Consider the following 14,345-nt stretch of genomic DNA (forward strand, 5'->3'; position numbering starts at 1 on the left):
TTTACCAGTCCTTTTCCAGGCACCCATTTCCGCGTTGAAAAGGACGCTGGGTGCAAAAAACCAACGAGAACAACTTTTTTGCTCTTTTGAGGTTGACCGAACATTTGCAGTTAAAAGTTAAAAGCTCACTGGAAGCGCAAAAAAGTTTGGGAAAATAAGAAAAATGATTTTTAGCTTCTGCAACATCAATGATCCAATGCTGGCTAGGGGTGAAATAAGTACTAAATGCACGATTAAAAGATAAAACCACAGGAAGCTATGCTATCCAAAAGGATTTCATTAAAAATTTTATATATAGAATAATTCAATTCATAACTCTCATCAGTTATTTGATCAGGTTATTGTGTTTACGAACTTAAACAAAATATTTCTTGTTTTTAATCAGACCACAAAACGAGTTTTTTATTTCACGGAAGAAACTATATAAATTATTGAAACTTCAGAGTTTACCTTACGGTTTAATCCCCGTGGCAACCGTTTCTCTTTTTATCGGCCAGACAGATGGATGAACTGGTTGCAGTTTGTGGCAAGTGGCAAGTGGCAAGGCAACAAAGGTTTTCCGGACCGGCTGCATAAAGTAGATGCAAATAACCAAAGTAAACAAACGACAAAAATTGTACTTGCAGCTGCTGATTATGTTGCTGTTGCTAAACGGGCCATTCTAAGTGCAGCTGCCCTTTTTTGCATATCAGCGGGGGGAAAGTTGCCATCAGGAATCCCAGCGTCCATGCCCCATGCCCCATGCCGCATTTCCCATTTCCTTTTTACCAACTTCAGCTGCGCGGGTTCCCGGTGCAGCGCCATGTGGCTGAATATTCCACTGCTTTTTACGTTGCTGCCAGATAATCCGCTTGCGTTTTTTCCTTTCTTCTCAACTGCCTTTTGTCGCCTTTAACGCCGCCTAATTGCCTAATTAGGCATTTGCTGGCCGAACCAAAACCATCCGGCCATCTCATCTGTCTCCCAGTTTCACCCAGCCGGTTTCACTCCCCGTTCTTCCTGGTGCAATTTATTTATAATCCTCTTTTCTTTCCGGCTTCCAGGTCCCGAAGATGTACTGAAGTTTGTGGGAAACGAAAGTGTTGTGGATCACTTCAAGCTCGTTACCAAGGATGGCAACAGTCTGCTCATTGGTGCCAGGTAAGAGACCATTTATCCCTTAACTTAACAAATATACTATTTTGTGATGCGCTTAAAGGAGAACACACTGCTTTAAGCAATTGAAAACCATGACCAACATATAACGTTTAGTGTGTAACCATTTGCTTCGAGTTTCGACATGTTGGTTCTTTGAAAAACAACTTCCGTCAATTAGAAACCATTGAAATAAAATGTGAGCCTAATCCTCCTTGACCAAGCTAGTATTAAATTGTAACAAAAAACCATTCGGTTCAATTATTTATGAGGGGCATCCCCAATTATGTTCGCTTTGGCTTTGGAACATTGTCAATTTCCCCAAGTCCCCGCCAGGAATTTAGTTGAAGTGAAGGAGGGAATCTCTGAAAATTGCAAAGAAAAAGGGCAAGTGGAAAATACACATAAAGCAAACTTCAATTTATTTTCTGCAGACATTGTATTTAATTTAAGTAGAAGATACTAGCATGTTCACTTCCCCATATATGTGTGTACGTACCAACCGACATGACAAACTTTCTCGGAGCCGAAAATGGGTAGAACGTACATATGTATGGGGTTTTCGGGGGCATGAAGTCTACTCTTAGCAACTTTGATTTTGCAACGCTGGCAAGGGAAACAGAAACGAAAACCAGTGCAAAAGGAAGCGGAAACTTTTGCAGCAGGTGCCCCAAAGATATGAGGAACTGTGCTAAAGTTTCCAGTACTTCCTTTTCGAGATATAACCCCAGAAGACTTAAAGGGTTGCCAAGGTTTTTGGCGACTCCCAGGGTTCTTTTTCTTCGAAAGTGCGGGGTGCGGGCTGCGGTGGATTTTGTCGTCGTCAGAGACCACAAAATATGTTTGCTGCAAATGTGGGGTTTATTATATTTTGCCTAGACAATGCCAGCATATGAGCACTTAAACACACCCACACCAGCACTCAGACATGGACGACGCACTGACATACATATTAAAATGTTGCACACTTTTCGGGGCCCAACGAGACTTAATAAACTTGCCTCACTCGGTGTCTTCATGTGTGTGTGCGTGTGTGTGATTGTGAATGTGGAGTCGTGTTAACTTTTGTAGTCGAAGAATGCTTGCAGCTTGTAATGAATGGACAAAATTCCTCCATCAAATGGAACAATGGGAGAATGTCTGGATTACGCTTCAACTTTAAATAGTTGGTGGTCATTCAATGCACACAGAATTAAGGGAAAGAAATGCAGTTCTAATTTAACAACATAGTGCCCCATGTTTGCTTGGAACAAGTTTGCAAACATTAAATTAAAAATGTACTGCGGAATTAAGTTTAGCTAATACTAAATTCCTAAATATAAGCGCTACATTTTGTAATGTTGTTTTAAATAAATTAAAAAACATAATTCGTTTAAATAGTTGCTATAATTAAAGTTGAGAAGCACTTTCTGAGTCGCTTTGTTGCAGAGTAATTTTTAATGTGAAGATAATGAGGCAATAAAATGCAAAACCATAACCAAAGCAGGAAAATTAAGGGAAACCCCTACTCACATACACATACTCGCATACCCACATACATACTTACATGCATACATATGTACATACGTTAGGGTTTCTCCTGCCTTCTTTATTTCTTTTTTTTTGAATTTTCGCACGCATGAACAAATTTGTATGCCGGCAATGTCGTATCCAGAGTTGCCACTTACGTGATTAATGGATTTTTAACAAGTTGCACACTCGCATTGCGAAAGGGAATTCACACACGCACATATCCACTTATCAGACCCCAAAAGAGTCAAAGTAACCAAAGGAAAACCTCTTCTGCGACTGTCGGCGAAAGCCAAAAAGCACCACGTGCGTTTGAGTGTGTGCGTGGGCTTGGGTTTCCTAGTGTGCATGTATTTGTGGCGGTATGCAGGGTGTACGTAATACGTATGCTAGGGTGCTAGGGTGGACCAACTAAACTAGGATGACAGGCGGAAATGCGAATGTGACACGCGTTTTGCATGTGAAACGTCATGAACAATGTACAACAAAAATGAAAGAGTGTAAAGGGAAAGTTCTACCAGGTAACCATACACAAACACACCCACAAGGCACTTTTTCCATGGCATATAGTAGCTAGACGCTTACATTTCCTGTGGCAAGCAGGTACTACGATGGTGGCTTAACCGGCACATGATGTCAACCATGCCGAAAGGCATTCTTAAACCCCTTTAATCATTTTCTCTCTTATTGATTTTCTTTATATTATTTGAATATTTGTGTACTGAAATGCCTATCTGAGGCTAGCATATCAATACAATCAGTACAATTACCTTTAGCTTTATGGTATAGAGTTAGATTACAATTTCGTTCGTTTCACATTTTATTTTCATTGGGAATGTAAGCCACCATTGGAACTGTACACTTATTACGCTAACTACCTTAGCCATTCCCATTCCCATACCCATTCCTGTTGGTATCTCTTACGACACTTATGCAAATAAGCTAGAAGTGGTTGTCTAAACCAGGACATCTCCTCTGCTATGCGCGTTGCGAGAACTCGGCGGTAAATACTCGTAAAGCTTTTCCTCCGCTGCTAGATTCTCGCGCTGCGATCTATAAATATTCCACGGCAATGCGCTCGACATGAAAATTGGGTTAACACATTAAGATGGGAAAAATGCGCCAACGTTTTCCCTGCTGTCATTGCCACATTCCATGCCATGCCATGCCATACCATCCCGTGCCATCCGTTCCCATTTCCATTCCGTTCCGCCCGCGCACTTCCGTTCCATTCCATGCCGTCCCGACCATGTCAGGTTGGCAGGCAATCGAATGAATCGCGACAAAGGCGGAAATAAAATTGCTAAGCGAACAAAGGAAAATCCATTTCATTGCCCAACGGGCCTAGCTTCATCTCTCCCATCTCCCATCTCTCTCTGCCTCTCTGTCTCTTCTCTGTCTGTCCCTGTCCCTCACGTTTTGAATTCGAGTGTGTTCTATATGCCAGCCTATCTCTCGGCTTTTAACGTCTTTTTCAACGCAATTGTCTACCGAGCACAGTGGTTTGTTGAATTTTAAATATTAGTTTAAGCCAAAAAGTCAACGCTTTGTACAATATGAACTCTATATCACTAATTCATCTTCTTGACTGATAGAAGTGGAATAAATTTAATTAATAATATTGTTTTTTCACTCGTGATAGATGAAACTTTTTGCTTTACACCCACTGTTCGCTTGCAATCGCGTATCCAATTTTTGCATGCAATTTTCCTTTTGTCGGCAGCTCTAGAAATTCCTTTGCTCACAAACACGCACACAATCTCACGGCGTTGTCCATCTTTTATTTCATTTTGTTCTTATCCTGCGCATTTGTGTGTGTCGAGTCGAGTCGAGTCGAGTCCTTTGTGCAACCGCACAACAATCATTTCGGCACCACAAATTCATTTCCGTTTGCGCTCGTTTTTGCTCACATCAGAGTGCATGTGTGAATGCGGCATGCATCCGCTAATTTCTGACGATTTAAGTCCATTTCTGCGTGGGCAAACTCATCAGAAGTTAGGATTGAAATGTAATCGTTTTGTTGAATGGATTGAAGGATTTCGAATTGAATTTTCTGGCCATTTCACTGGCTTAAAAGCCTTGCACGCATTGTTTTCAATGGGCCATTGTTAATAGACCAGTCAGTGCCTTTAGCTCACAAATTAGGGTATTTCTTCTGGGGCAATCGCCATTGTTCAGAAGGCCTTTGTACAGAACAGATGAATAATTTGGCTGATTTGTGATTTAAATAATTGATTATTCGAATGTGGGTTATATAGTCTGAAATGTAGCGAAATTCATTTTATCATTGAGAATATAGTTTGAGTACCAATCCAATTTTCTTTCCATTTCGCCCACTGTACATAACTCGGTAAACAAAATATTCTTACGGCGCAGTCAGCTCTTATTTGACAATTTGCGAAATGGACGTCTGGGATCCAAGTCTTGGCAGTCTGACTGAGAGTCATCAAATTAAAAGTGATTCGAAATGCAGTTAATATTTTATGTGGCTTTGCCCGGAATGTCCAATTTTGGCTACGAAATGGAGTTTAATCATGCTTATGGGACCACAATGATGAAATGCAATTCGCTTTGCCATGTTTGCCTGTGGCCAGAAACAATCGCTCCGCACCTGACTTGGCCAAAGGGCACAAGTCAAATGCCACCACCTGGTTAACGGGACTGATTGGTTCTGGTGGGTGAAGGGGTGAATGGGTGTATGGGTGAATGGGTGTATGGGTGGTGCAACTACAACGATATCAAGTTGTGGGTCAGCTCAGCTCGGGCAATTCACATTTGGGTTTTTGGCATTTGACAGTTTCGACATTTTCTGCCTCCATTGAGTGAATGGCACGGTATAACGTGGCTCAGTTCGGAGTTTGGTTGTTTGATTTGGTTTGGCTTGGTTATACTGGGCTGGGCTTGTTGCACACATGAGAAAAAACTTTGGTCAATAACATGGAAATGCACGCCGATTCAAGCCATACACTTCAGAAAAAGCATCCCAACTTATGCTTCATTGCAAAATATGCAGAACCCATTAGGCGTTCAAGTATCCATTTACACATTTTAAGGCGGAAGGCGCAGTGAGTAAACGATAAGCGATTTGAAATGCTAATTTTACTGCCAGTGTACAATAGCAGCACCCAAAGTCCTGAACTCTGAATTGGCTTAGTCAGCATCATGGAATGATGTGGAATGAAGTTGAAGCCGAAGCCATATCCCTGGCAGAGTCAAAAAGTCAATGAAAAATGACAAAGGCTCAGCTCGCAATGGTGATGGATGTGAGTGCGGAAGGGGTTACCCCCACGTTCTCTCTTGGACTTCAATATATTCTTTTTTCTTTGCATTTGGCAGCCATTGCAAACACTCGCACACGCACACTAAGACAGCCAGCGCATGCAAATGGCGGCGACATACATAAATTCCACCCAAACCAAAACCAAAGCGAACCGAACCAAAAAAGCCTTGAAAGCGGAGAAACATGAGATGCTCGCCTGATTTGCTTAGCTATTCAGAAAAGCCATTTACCGTTATGTCAACCCCCATATGCCACGCCCACGATATAAGGGGGCTGCAGTGCAGTGTACTGCTGCATCGAAATCGGAATCGGGATCGGCATCAGCATCCGCCTCAGAATCGGCATCAACGCATCAATGCATTCCGGAAGTCGAGTGTTCTTTTCTCTGATTGCCCTCGGGCATTCCTTTGGGGCGCTGATGACGTGTGACATTGAACGTTGCTGGCATTTTTCATGACGAATTCAGTCCTGCAATTTGCCATCTCAATTGGCCATTCAGAGGAAATTTATGGAGATAAGGAATTGATTTACGGAAAAGCAGAGCTTAGCAGTGCTTATCGTAAGTTCTTGGAGCCGTACAAAATATTTTAAACCTAACCTATTTCAAAAAGTGTGATTTTTCTATCTCTTAAGTATTCCACTTACATTCCAGTATGCTTTTAAAGTTTTATTTGTGCGAAAATTTATTTCTTCTTTCACCAACAACAATTTAATTGTATTTACTTATATGTATGTTGTATGCCTAATACAACCAAGTTAAAGACAAACTTTGGCTGTAAATAACCCTGGTGATATTTTATTAAAATGAATTTTAAACAACATGAAACTAACCATTTGTATATGTAAATGTCTAGCAAAGTTTGAAATACTTTGTATATATCTACATACATATACATCAAATGTTCAACCTATAGTCTTAAAACTCTTGAAATATTTCCACGAAGGTGATGATTGAAGTCGAGTGTCAGGAGAATTTGCATTATTCAAGTGAATAGCCAATTTTGCACGACATTGATTTTCTGCTGTAACGCAGAACAAATCATTTTTCTTGGAATTTCTGTCTTTTTAATTTACATAATTCCAACGAAAATTACGAGTCACCTTGAAATGTTATACTCGTATTCGAAGAGATGAAAATACCAAGAAATCAAACTCCACAATCGAATCAATCATTCAAGCGCTATTAAATGAAGATGAGAGGGTGTTGTGTATGCCTAACCAAGGTCGTCCAACATGGCGTATGAGTAATTTACGGCTTCCTTTCACGTATTTTCCTTTCGAGTCTAGACATATTTGATTTGTTTGGCAATGGTGTCCTATTCTGTTTATAACCGATACCTTTTGTGGGTCAAACCACAAGAACGCCGACCAAAATGATGGCTACACCAGTTTTCGTCATTCGTCTTGCCTTTGCAGAGGTGGCTTCAATCTATTTTATGACTGTTACTGTTACTTTCAAAGTGTGCCCTCTTCTCAGAGGTTTTGGCGATGTCTTCTCGACCACAATGCTGTTATTTATGTGCATGTGGCTTTTGTTTCATGAAAAGGGTCCTGGCGTCGTGTTTTATTTTCCAACTGGTTGTCCTTGTGGCTTTTGCTTTTCCGATGGCTGACAACGCGGCGGATGCTTGATTTGCTTGCTGGTTTTCGGTTGGTTAACGGCTGGCGAATAATGAGCGAATTTTAAATGAATTTTAACTTGTTTTTGGCAAGTGAATTATATGTATATGTTCAGTGTTTGTCTGGTGATTTGTAATTTATTTAACATATCTGGCATTTTAAACGGTAGCGGATGGTTTTTAATACATTTCTTTTCTGCTAATTATACGTGAATTTGAAATTATTTTCTGTATAAATAAATGGTACGTTTAAAATGCAGATTTATGTGCATGTAGCTCCGAATCATTTCATGTTTAAGCGATATTTGGCACACGTCTGTGTAAACCACGAATTATTTTGGGGCTTAATGGCATTACCACAAACCGCAGGAATTTCAAACCCATGGTCTGCCATCAAATGGTAACCACGCAAAGTGTTGTTTTGCCTGATTTGCCTAGTTATCGTTAGCAGACAAGCTCGTAAATTTGCTTCCTGCAGTTATCCTCTTATTATAATTGTTTTCATGCACGTTGTGTTTCACTTAGGTTGTTGTACTTGTACAGAAAGTTCATACCGATTTATTTTCAGATTTTTAGTTCAACTACAATCGTTAGCAATTGTTTATCTACATATGTGATCTATCTACTTTTTGACTGTATATTTAATAGGTTAGAGTTTTTAAATTTAAAGCATGTTGCCTTGCATATGCTCACCGAAATTCGTTGGGATTGTGTTTGCCTCATTATCGCCAGCGTTTCATCCCACTAAATGTAAAGTGTAAACGTTTTGCTAGAGCAACTCGCCACATATTCCCCTTTATATTTGCCAACTGCGCTTAAGCTGCATAATAATAAACTGCAGAGCAGCGGCAACAACGAGAATTGCTAAATGTGCAACTGCAACAAGGATGGCTAGAGGAACAACAACACGGCCAGGATAATGCGAGCCAAAGCAGTGGAAATCCTGGCGTAATCGTTGCGTTCACTGCTAGCTGGCAACAACAACTGGAACAACTGGTACAACTGCAACACTAACACACTATGCCGTGTGGAAAATATTTATGAGCTCGGTTTTCACGCCAAATGCGTTCTTTAAAATGCTCCACTCCACACACACACACACATACACACGCGTACATGGCTGCTTTGCCATTTCCCTTTGCTTTCACCTCGCTTTGGCATTTTCCGCGACATTTTCACAAGCGCTTGCATTGCTTGTTGCACTCTGCGCTAGTGTGTGTGTGTGCGTTTGCGTGTATTCCTATGTGTGTTAAGCAATGCGCTAAAGTGTTTATGTGTTTGTAACGTTGCAAGCCGACGAGCGACTGCAACAACAGCAAGCTGCCACAGAGGCAACACCAGCAATTCCAACACCCTTTGACCCACTTTTTGATTGCCCACTGGTACTACGGCTATTATACAAGTATTTTGTTCGGGCATAACAGTTAAAAATAATCAGTACAACAAATTAAACTAATTAATACAATTTTTATTAAAATTCAATATAAAAGTTTATAAGAAATACACTTAGAATATATTCTAAACTGAAATCAATCCTTTTTAGAAAACGAAGAAATTAGGGGTGACATGTTTCCCATTCTTAGGCAGCGTATTCGGAGTTTGCCTTCAGTAGAAGTCCCAGCACGAATCCCTTAACCTATCACCAACATTCGAGTCCTGCCACCTGCCCTTCCAGCTCTCCAGCCCGGGTCCAACCCATTATGGCGACTGTCCCCTTTATATGCTAATTTGGTTCGGCGCATTTTATGTGTGTACATATGTACCGCCGCATGCATATATCCCATAGCCATAGTATAGTACGTCCTGCGACAAGGAGGCGCTGACAGGCGAGGACGGTCGAGGGGAAGGGAGGAAGGCAGCTGCAGCAACTTTGCTGATTTTGCTGGCATCCTGCGATGCTGCTGATGGTGCACATTCGCGTCGTTTGAAGTTGCCTTTTGCCGTTGTCATAATTAAAACGCGCTGCATAATTGCCAAACAAAGGTTGTGTCCTGTGCTGGGAGAAGTCCTGTTCACAATGCGCACCGAAGTTGGTCACTCGTTGTTTTACCTCAACATTTGAAGAGCACAACTCGAAAACTTAAAATTATCCCCATTTGGCAAATGCAGAATATCAAAACCGCACGCAAACTAAGCATTGATTATATAGCATATGCATATATTCATATTGATGCATGTTTTGTGCTTTTCTCAGAAAGTTATTATTTTATTTCGAAAATACCCGTATTTGATACCACTCATTGCGTTCTTCAACTAGAAGCTTTGCCCAATTTGGCCATCTGTATGCAAGCCCACTGCTCTCACGCAAATAATATCTGCGTATCTATGTATTTATTTAAAACTTTACGCCCCGTTTTGCTGCACAACAAAAAAACACAAAAAAATGGGGGCAAATTTGAAAAGTTTCGATAAGGTTATGCGGGTTTTTCGGGTGATTTTTGGGTGGTGCGATGGCTGCATCCCGTATTCGGTAGTCATAAAGTGTTCGACCGAAGTGCACCCACAGCCAGGTGGACTAACAAAACCCACACACACGCACACACACACACACTCGCACTCACACACCATCGCACTCACACGTAGTTGTGGTTTCAATAATCAATGAGTTGATTTTATGAAATTTTACCCCCACACCTTGAATTCCAGGATGCGACACGCCCGTCCTTGCACACCACTTCATTTTGTGGGTCGCACTTGGACACACGAACATGCACCGCATGTGTGTGAGTGGGTGTGTGTGCAATTTTATTAACGAGAATTTTGGAATTTCTGCACAAATATCACATTCAAGCCGACAGAGGGGGTGAAAGGTTAAAAGGAAAACAAAACATAGAGCAGAGGCTTTTTGTGGTCCTGGTCACAGGCTGCGTGTTGATTGCTCGGCGGCGCCCAAAAAGCCCAAATGAATTTTAATTAATTTTTTAATTAATTCTCCGAAACCGCCAGCTGCCCGCTGCCCGCTGCCCGCTGCCCGCTGTCCCTTCTACGTCTACTCAACCGATAGCAATGATAAAACGAGAACCGCACACACAATCTATCTGCGGCCAAGTTTGCCCCTTAAATTGTTGACCACAACTGGCGAAGGACCTTTTCTTATGCCATTTCCATTCTTTGTCTCTTGCAGAAATACGGTTTTTAATTTAAGCATACACGACCTCGTGGAGCAGCAGCGATTGGTCTGGACATCGCCGGAGGATGATACCAAAATGTGTCTCGTCAAGGGCAAGGATGAGGTGAGTGGAAAGTTGCCATCAATCAATAGGAAACAAAATCCATAATATTATATTACTTATATGAATTTGATGGGCATTTGTACATCCATCAAATCAAACTGCAAACTTTAGGGGATGAGCAAGATTTATAACTTTAAAACCTTTTAGCGGACTTAAAATAGAATTTAGAAATGGCATTTATTAATTGTGGCCACCTGAAATAACATTTTCGTGCATTCGCTTCAGTTCATTTGCAGCTTTTTTCGTGCTGTTCGTTAACTTTGCTGCACTTTGGCCAAATGGCCTTGCGATTTCCATTTCCCTTCCTATTTCCATTTCGATTTCAACTTTGGCTGTTGCTTCCGTTGTCATAGAAATGCAAAAACAAGGCAATAAAGTGTTTCTCAGTCCCGCACGCCATCTATCTTAACTTTTTTCGCGCTAAAAACATGGAAAACTATGAAGAAGAAGTACGCCATGCAAGAAGAAATTGATTTATGCAACTTTTTCTGTTGTTGCTACGTACTTGTGTTTTTCTTCTTTGCGGCTAAGAAATCAAGGAAATTTATTGGAAACTCTTCGCCACTGCAGTTGACCTATTAAGAAAATGCCAGTTAAGCAGCGGCAACGGGGTAAATTGAGTCCACAGGGAAGGGGAAGGGGAACAGGGAAATCAAAGCCCCAGAGCAAACTTTTGCCTAATGGAAATGGCAAATATTTTGGCTTTCAAATTGTCTTTGTTGCTGGCTTTTTGTTTCGCCTTCCGTTTCCGGTCAACTAAGCCAAGTCCTGCGTCTCACTCGCTCTGGTGGAGCACTGCATTGTAGTTGTCTTAAATTATTTAAACAGTGTAAAAGCTTTTTCCCATTAAATTATTGATAAACTATTATATCAAAACCATTTATTGGGATATTTTATAAGCCCTCTATATATAAATATCATGTCTTTTGCGCAATTGCCAAATAGAAGGAAGTTTGTAATGAATATATATTGTTTCAATATTGAGATGTATTGATATTTGTATAAGCTTTTTATATACATATATATTCCAAGTTGTTGTACAATTGTCAAATAGAAGGGATATTGTAATATATATAAGTTTTTTAAATATTAGGATATATTGATATTTGTATAAGCTTTCTTTCTATATATACCATGTTTTTTGTACAATTGACAAATAGAAGGAAGATTGTAATGAATATATATTTTTTGAGTATAAGGACAGCAGGAATACCGCAAATTGGAGTTATTTTCAAGCCGAATTTCGAGTGCCCCATCCGCATCCTCGACTGTGTTTTCTTCGCCCTTTCCGTGCATGCCCGAGTGCACTTCAAGTTTGGCTTTTTGCTCACGTAATTAGCCAACACTTGTTGGCTGGTCGTGCCACCAATTGCAGAGGCAACAAAAATAGGAGAGCAAAAACAAAAATACGGCAAGCCAGCGCATTAGCAGGTGTAATTTGTTGAACTCAATTTGCTTGCCGGCTCCACCTGAGTGGGGTCACTTTATATGTCTGCGCTCGGGTGGGTCGCGTTATTTATGGCATCAGGGCATCAAAGGGAGGTGGGAGGTGGGGGGCAGAGTTTCTTAGGACTTCTGGCCATGGCGTGCTGCGATGCCATTTTGTGGAGAGCGGTTTTACCACTGAAAATAAATTGCAATTGTTTGGCTGGCCAAAAGAAATGGAGAGAAAAGAAAAGTTCAAAATTTACAATTTTAATTAACCGACATTTTGGCCACTAATTTGGATGCGAAAACGTCGAGTTAATCAAGCTGATAATCGGCCAAAGGACGTAAAAGCCTGCAATCTTCTTAATGCGAAATGCGGTTAAGGCGGTTCCAAATATATATAACGTTCTCACTCACGCTATGAAAAGTAGCCAAGTGGTAAAATAAGTTATTTTAGAGTTAAGTGAGCTGCATTGCCTCCGATTTGTGTAATTATTCGATTATTTCACATTGAATTCCTTAAATTTCTTTAAAATAGTGCTAGTGCATTGGCGCCCCCCGCAAAGTTGACATTGATGATTTATAAAATATTCAAATGTGGTCAACGATGTACAGCTGGCCAACATAAAAGACAAATATTTTTTATTTAACTTGCTGGGTGTTCGACCAAATAAATCAAAGAGCAAAATGTTTTTGCAATGATTTTCGACATACGCAGTTAAAGCCAAATCAAAGTAGGAATGCAATAAACAATTAGGAAGTAATTTGCCCATATTAATTCACAAACCATGGCGTAATGAGCAGTTATGCAGTAATTTTCAACATTGCTTCTCGAACTGAAGAGAGAACTTGTAGCTCACCGTATGGTTGCTATCCTTATTAAGATGAACTACGACCTTAATCATCGAACAGGCCACAGAGCATCACCCACGTTCTGTTCCCCTTTGGCCTTCTCTGGTTTTCCCATCCAACATCCAGCATTCGATTTGGCTTGCAAATGGGTTTTCCCTCAATCTGCCCTGCCCAGAAACACAATTCTGAGTCTGAAAGTGGGATTGCAGTCGCCCATTGTTCTATTGGAAAATGCTGTTGCATTCATGCGGGGCTTACCAACACGTTTTCCTTCATTGTCTGCAAAAAGAGGTCCTGGCAGAAGTGTACTGAATACCTTTCGGTACATCCTCTCAGCGTGCAGCTCTATTAAGCAACTTGTTCTGGTTTCCATTCAAATCTGCGTTACCAGACGATTTCAAGCTAATTAGGCATTCTACTCTCTGCTAAATCTACTACTAATTTGCATTAAATTTAATGAAATAGACACACAAAATGGGAAAGATAAAACATAGCTTGACAAAGCCGAGTCAGACAAAAAACCAACTTTAGCGGAGGAAAAAGTTTCAATGTTCATTATTGTTCGTTGTCAATGGAATGAAAAGTTGGAGCAAAAAAAGCAGGAAAATATTTTGACGGCTACCAAAACGCTCGAGGGCAGAGCAAAATGTTGTAAATGATGCTAAAACAGGACAAAAATGAGCCAAATCAGCCCACGAGTAATGAGTCCTAAAAATCATGTCACTTTATAATTTTTAAAAAACTTTATCTGACTGACAGGACTTAGACAGCCAGAGGCCACTTCTTGATTTTCCACAACCGCAGATTTATTATTGTAATTAAAATGGTTGCCAAATCAATATTTCTACATAGCCAAATGCTTAAAACCAAATATATGTTTTGGTTTAAACAAAAAGAAAAATTTAATCACGTTTGCGAGAGGCTGAGCGACAATTTATGTGCAAAAACTATAATTAAGAATAATTTATTAACCAGCAGCACCCAGTGGCCAGTGGCTGCCGCAAAATTTCGAAAGCAAATTAATAAATATCACAGTTAATTGCATTCTAAACATTGTTCTATGTCTGCAAAGCGTGTTAATTACAAGCGAAATAAGGGAAACTACGACTTCACAGCCAGCCCTGGACTTCATGTTATTGTTTTGTTAAATTATTTAAATTTGTGCTCTAGTAGTTCGCCACACACAACAAGGCCAAAGCATGTTAATTACTTTACGAACAATAAACTAAATTAAATGGAAAACGAACTCTGTGCGAACACAAGACAGCAAATGCTGAGGAAAAGGCCAAG

At 40.4% G+C, this 14,345-nt stretch overlaps 1 protein-coding gene across 1 annotated transcript in view; it reads left to right on the plus strand.

Moving 5' to 3' along the window:
- LOC122619960 (semaphorin-1A) overlaps nt 1–14,345 on the plus strand; it is a 128,216-nt gene that overhangs the window by 85,607 nt on the left and 28,264 nt on the right. Inside the window, 2 exon segments of the mRNA XM_043797239.1 lie at nt 1,044–1,140; nt 10,667–10,775. Of these exon segments, the coding sequence (XP_043653174.1) occupies nt 1,044–1,140; nt 10,667–10,775 (206 nt within the window).

Source organism: Drosophila teissieri, chromosome 2L (genome assembly GCF_016746235.2).
Source record: "Drosophila teissieri strain GT53w chromosome 2L, Prin_Dtei_1.1, whole genome shotgun sequence".
In the NCBI taxonomy this organism is placed as follows: Eukaryota; Metazoa; Arthropoda; class Insecta; order Diptera; family Drosophilidae; genus Drosophila; species Drosophila teissieri.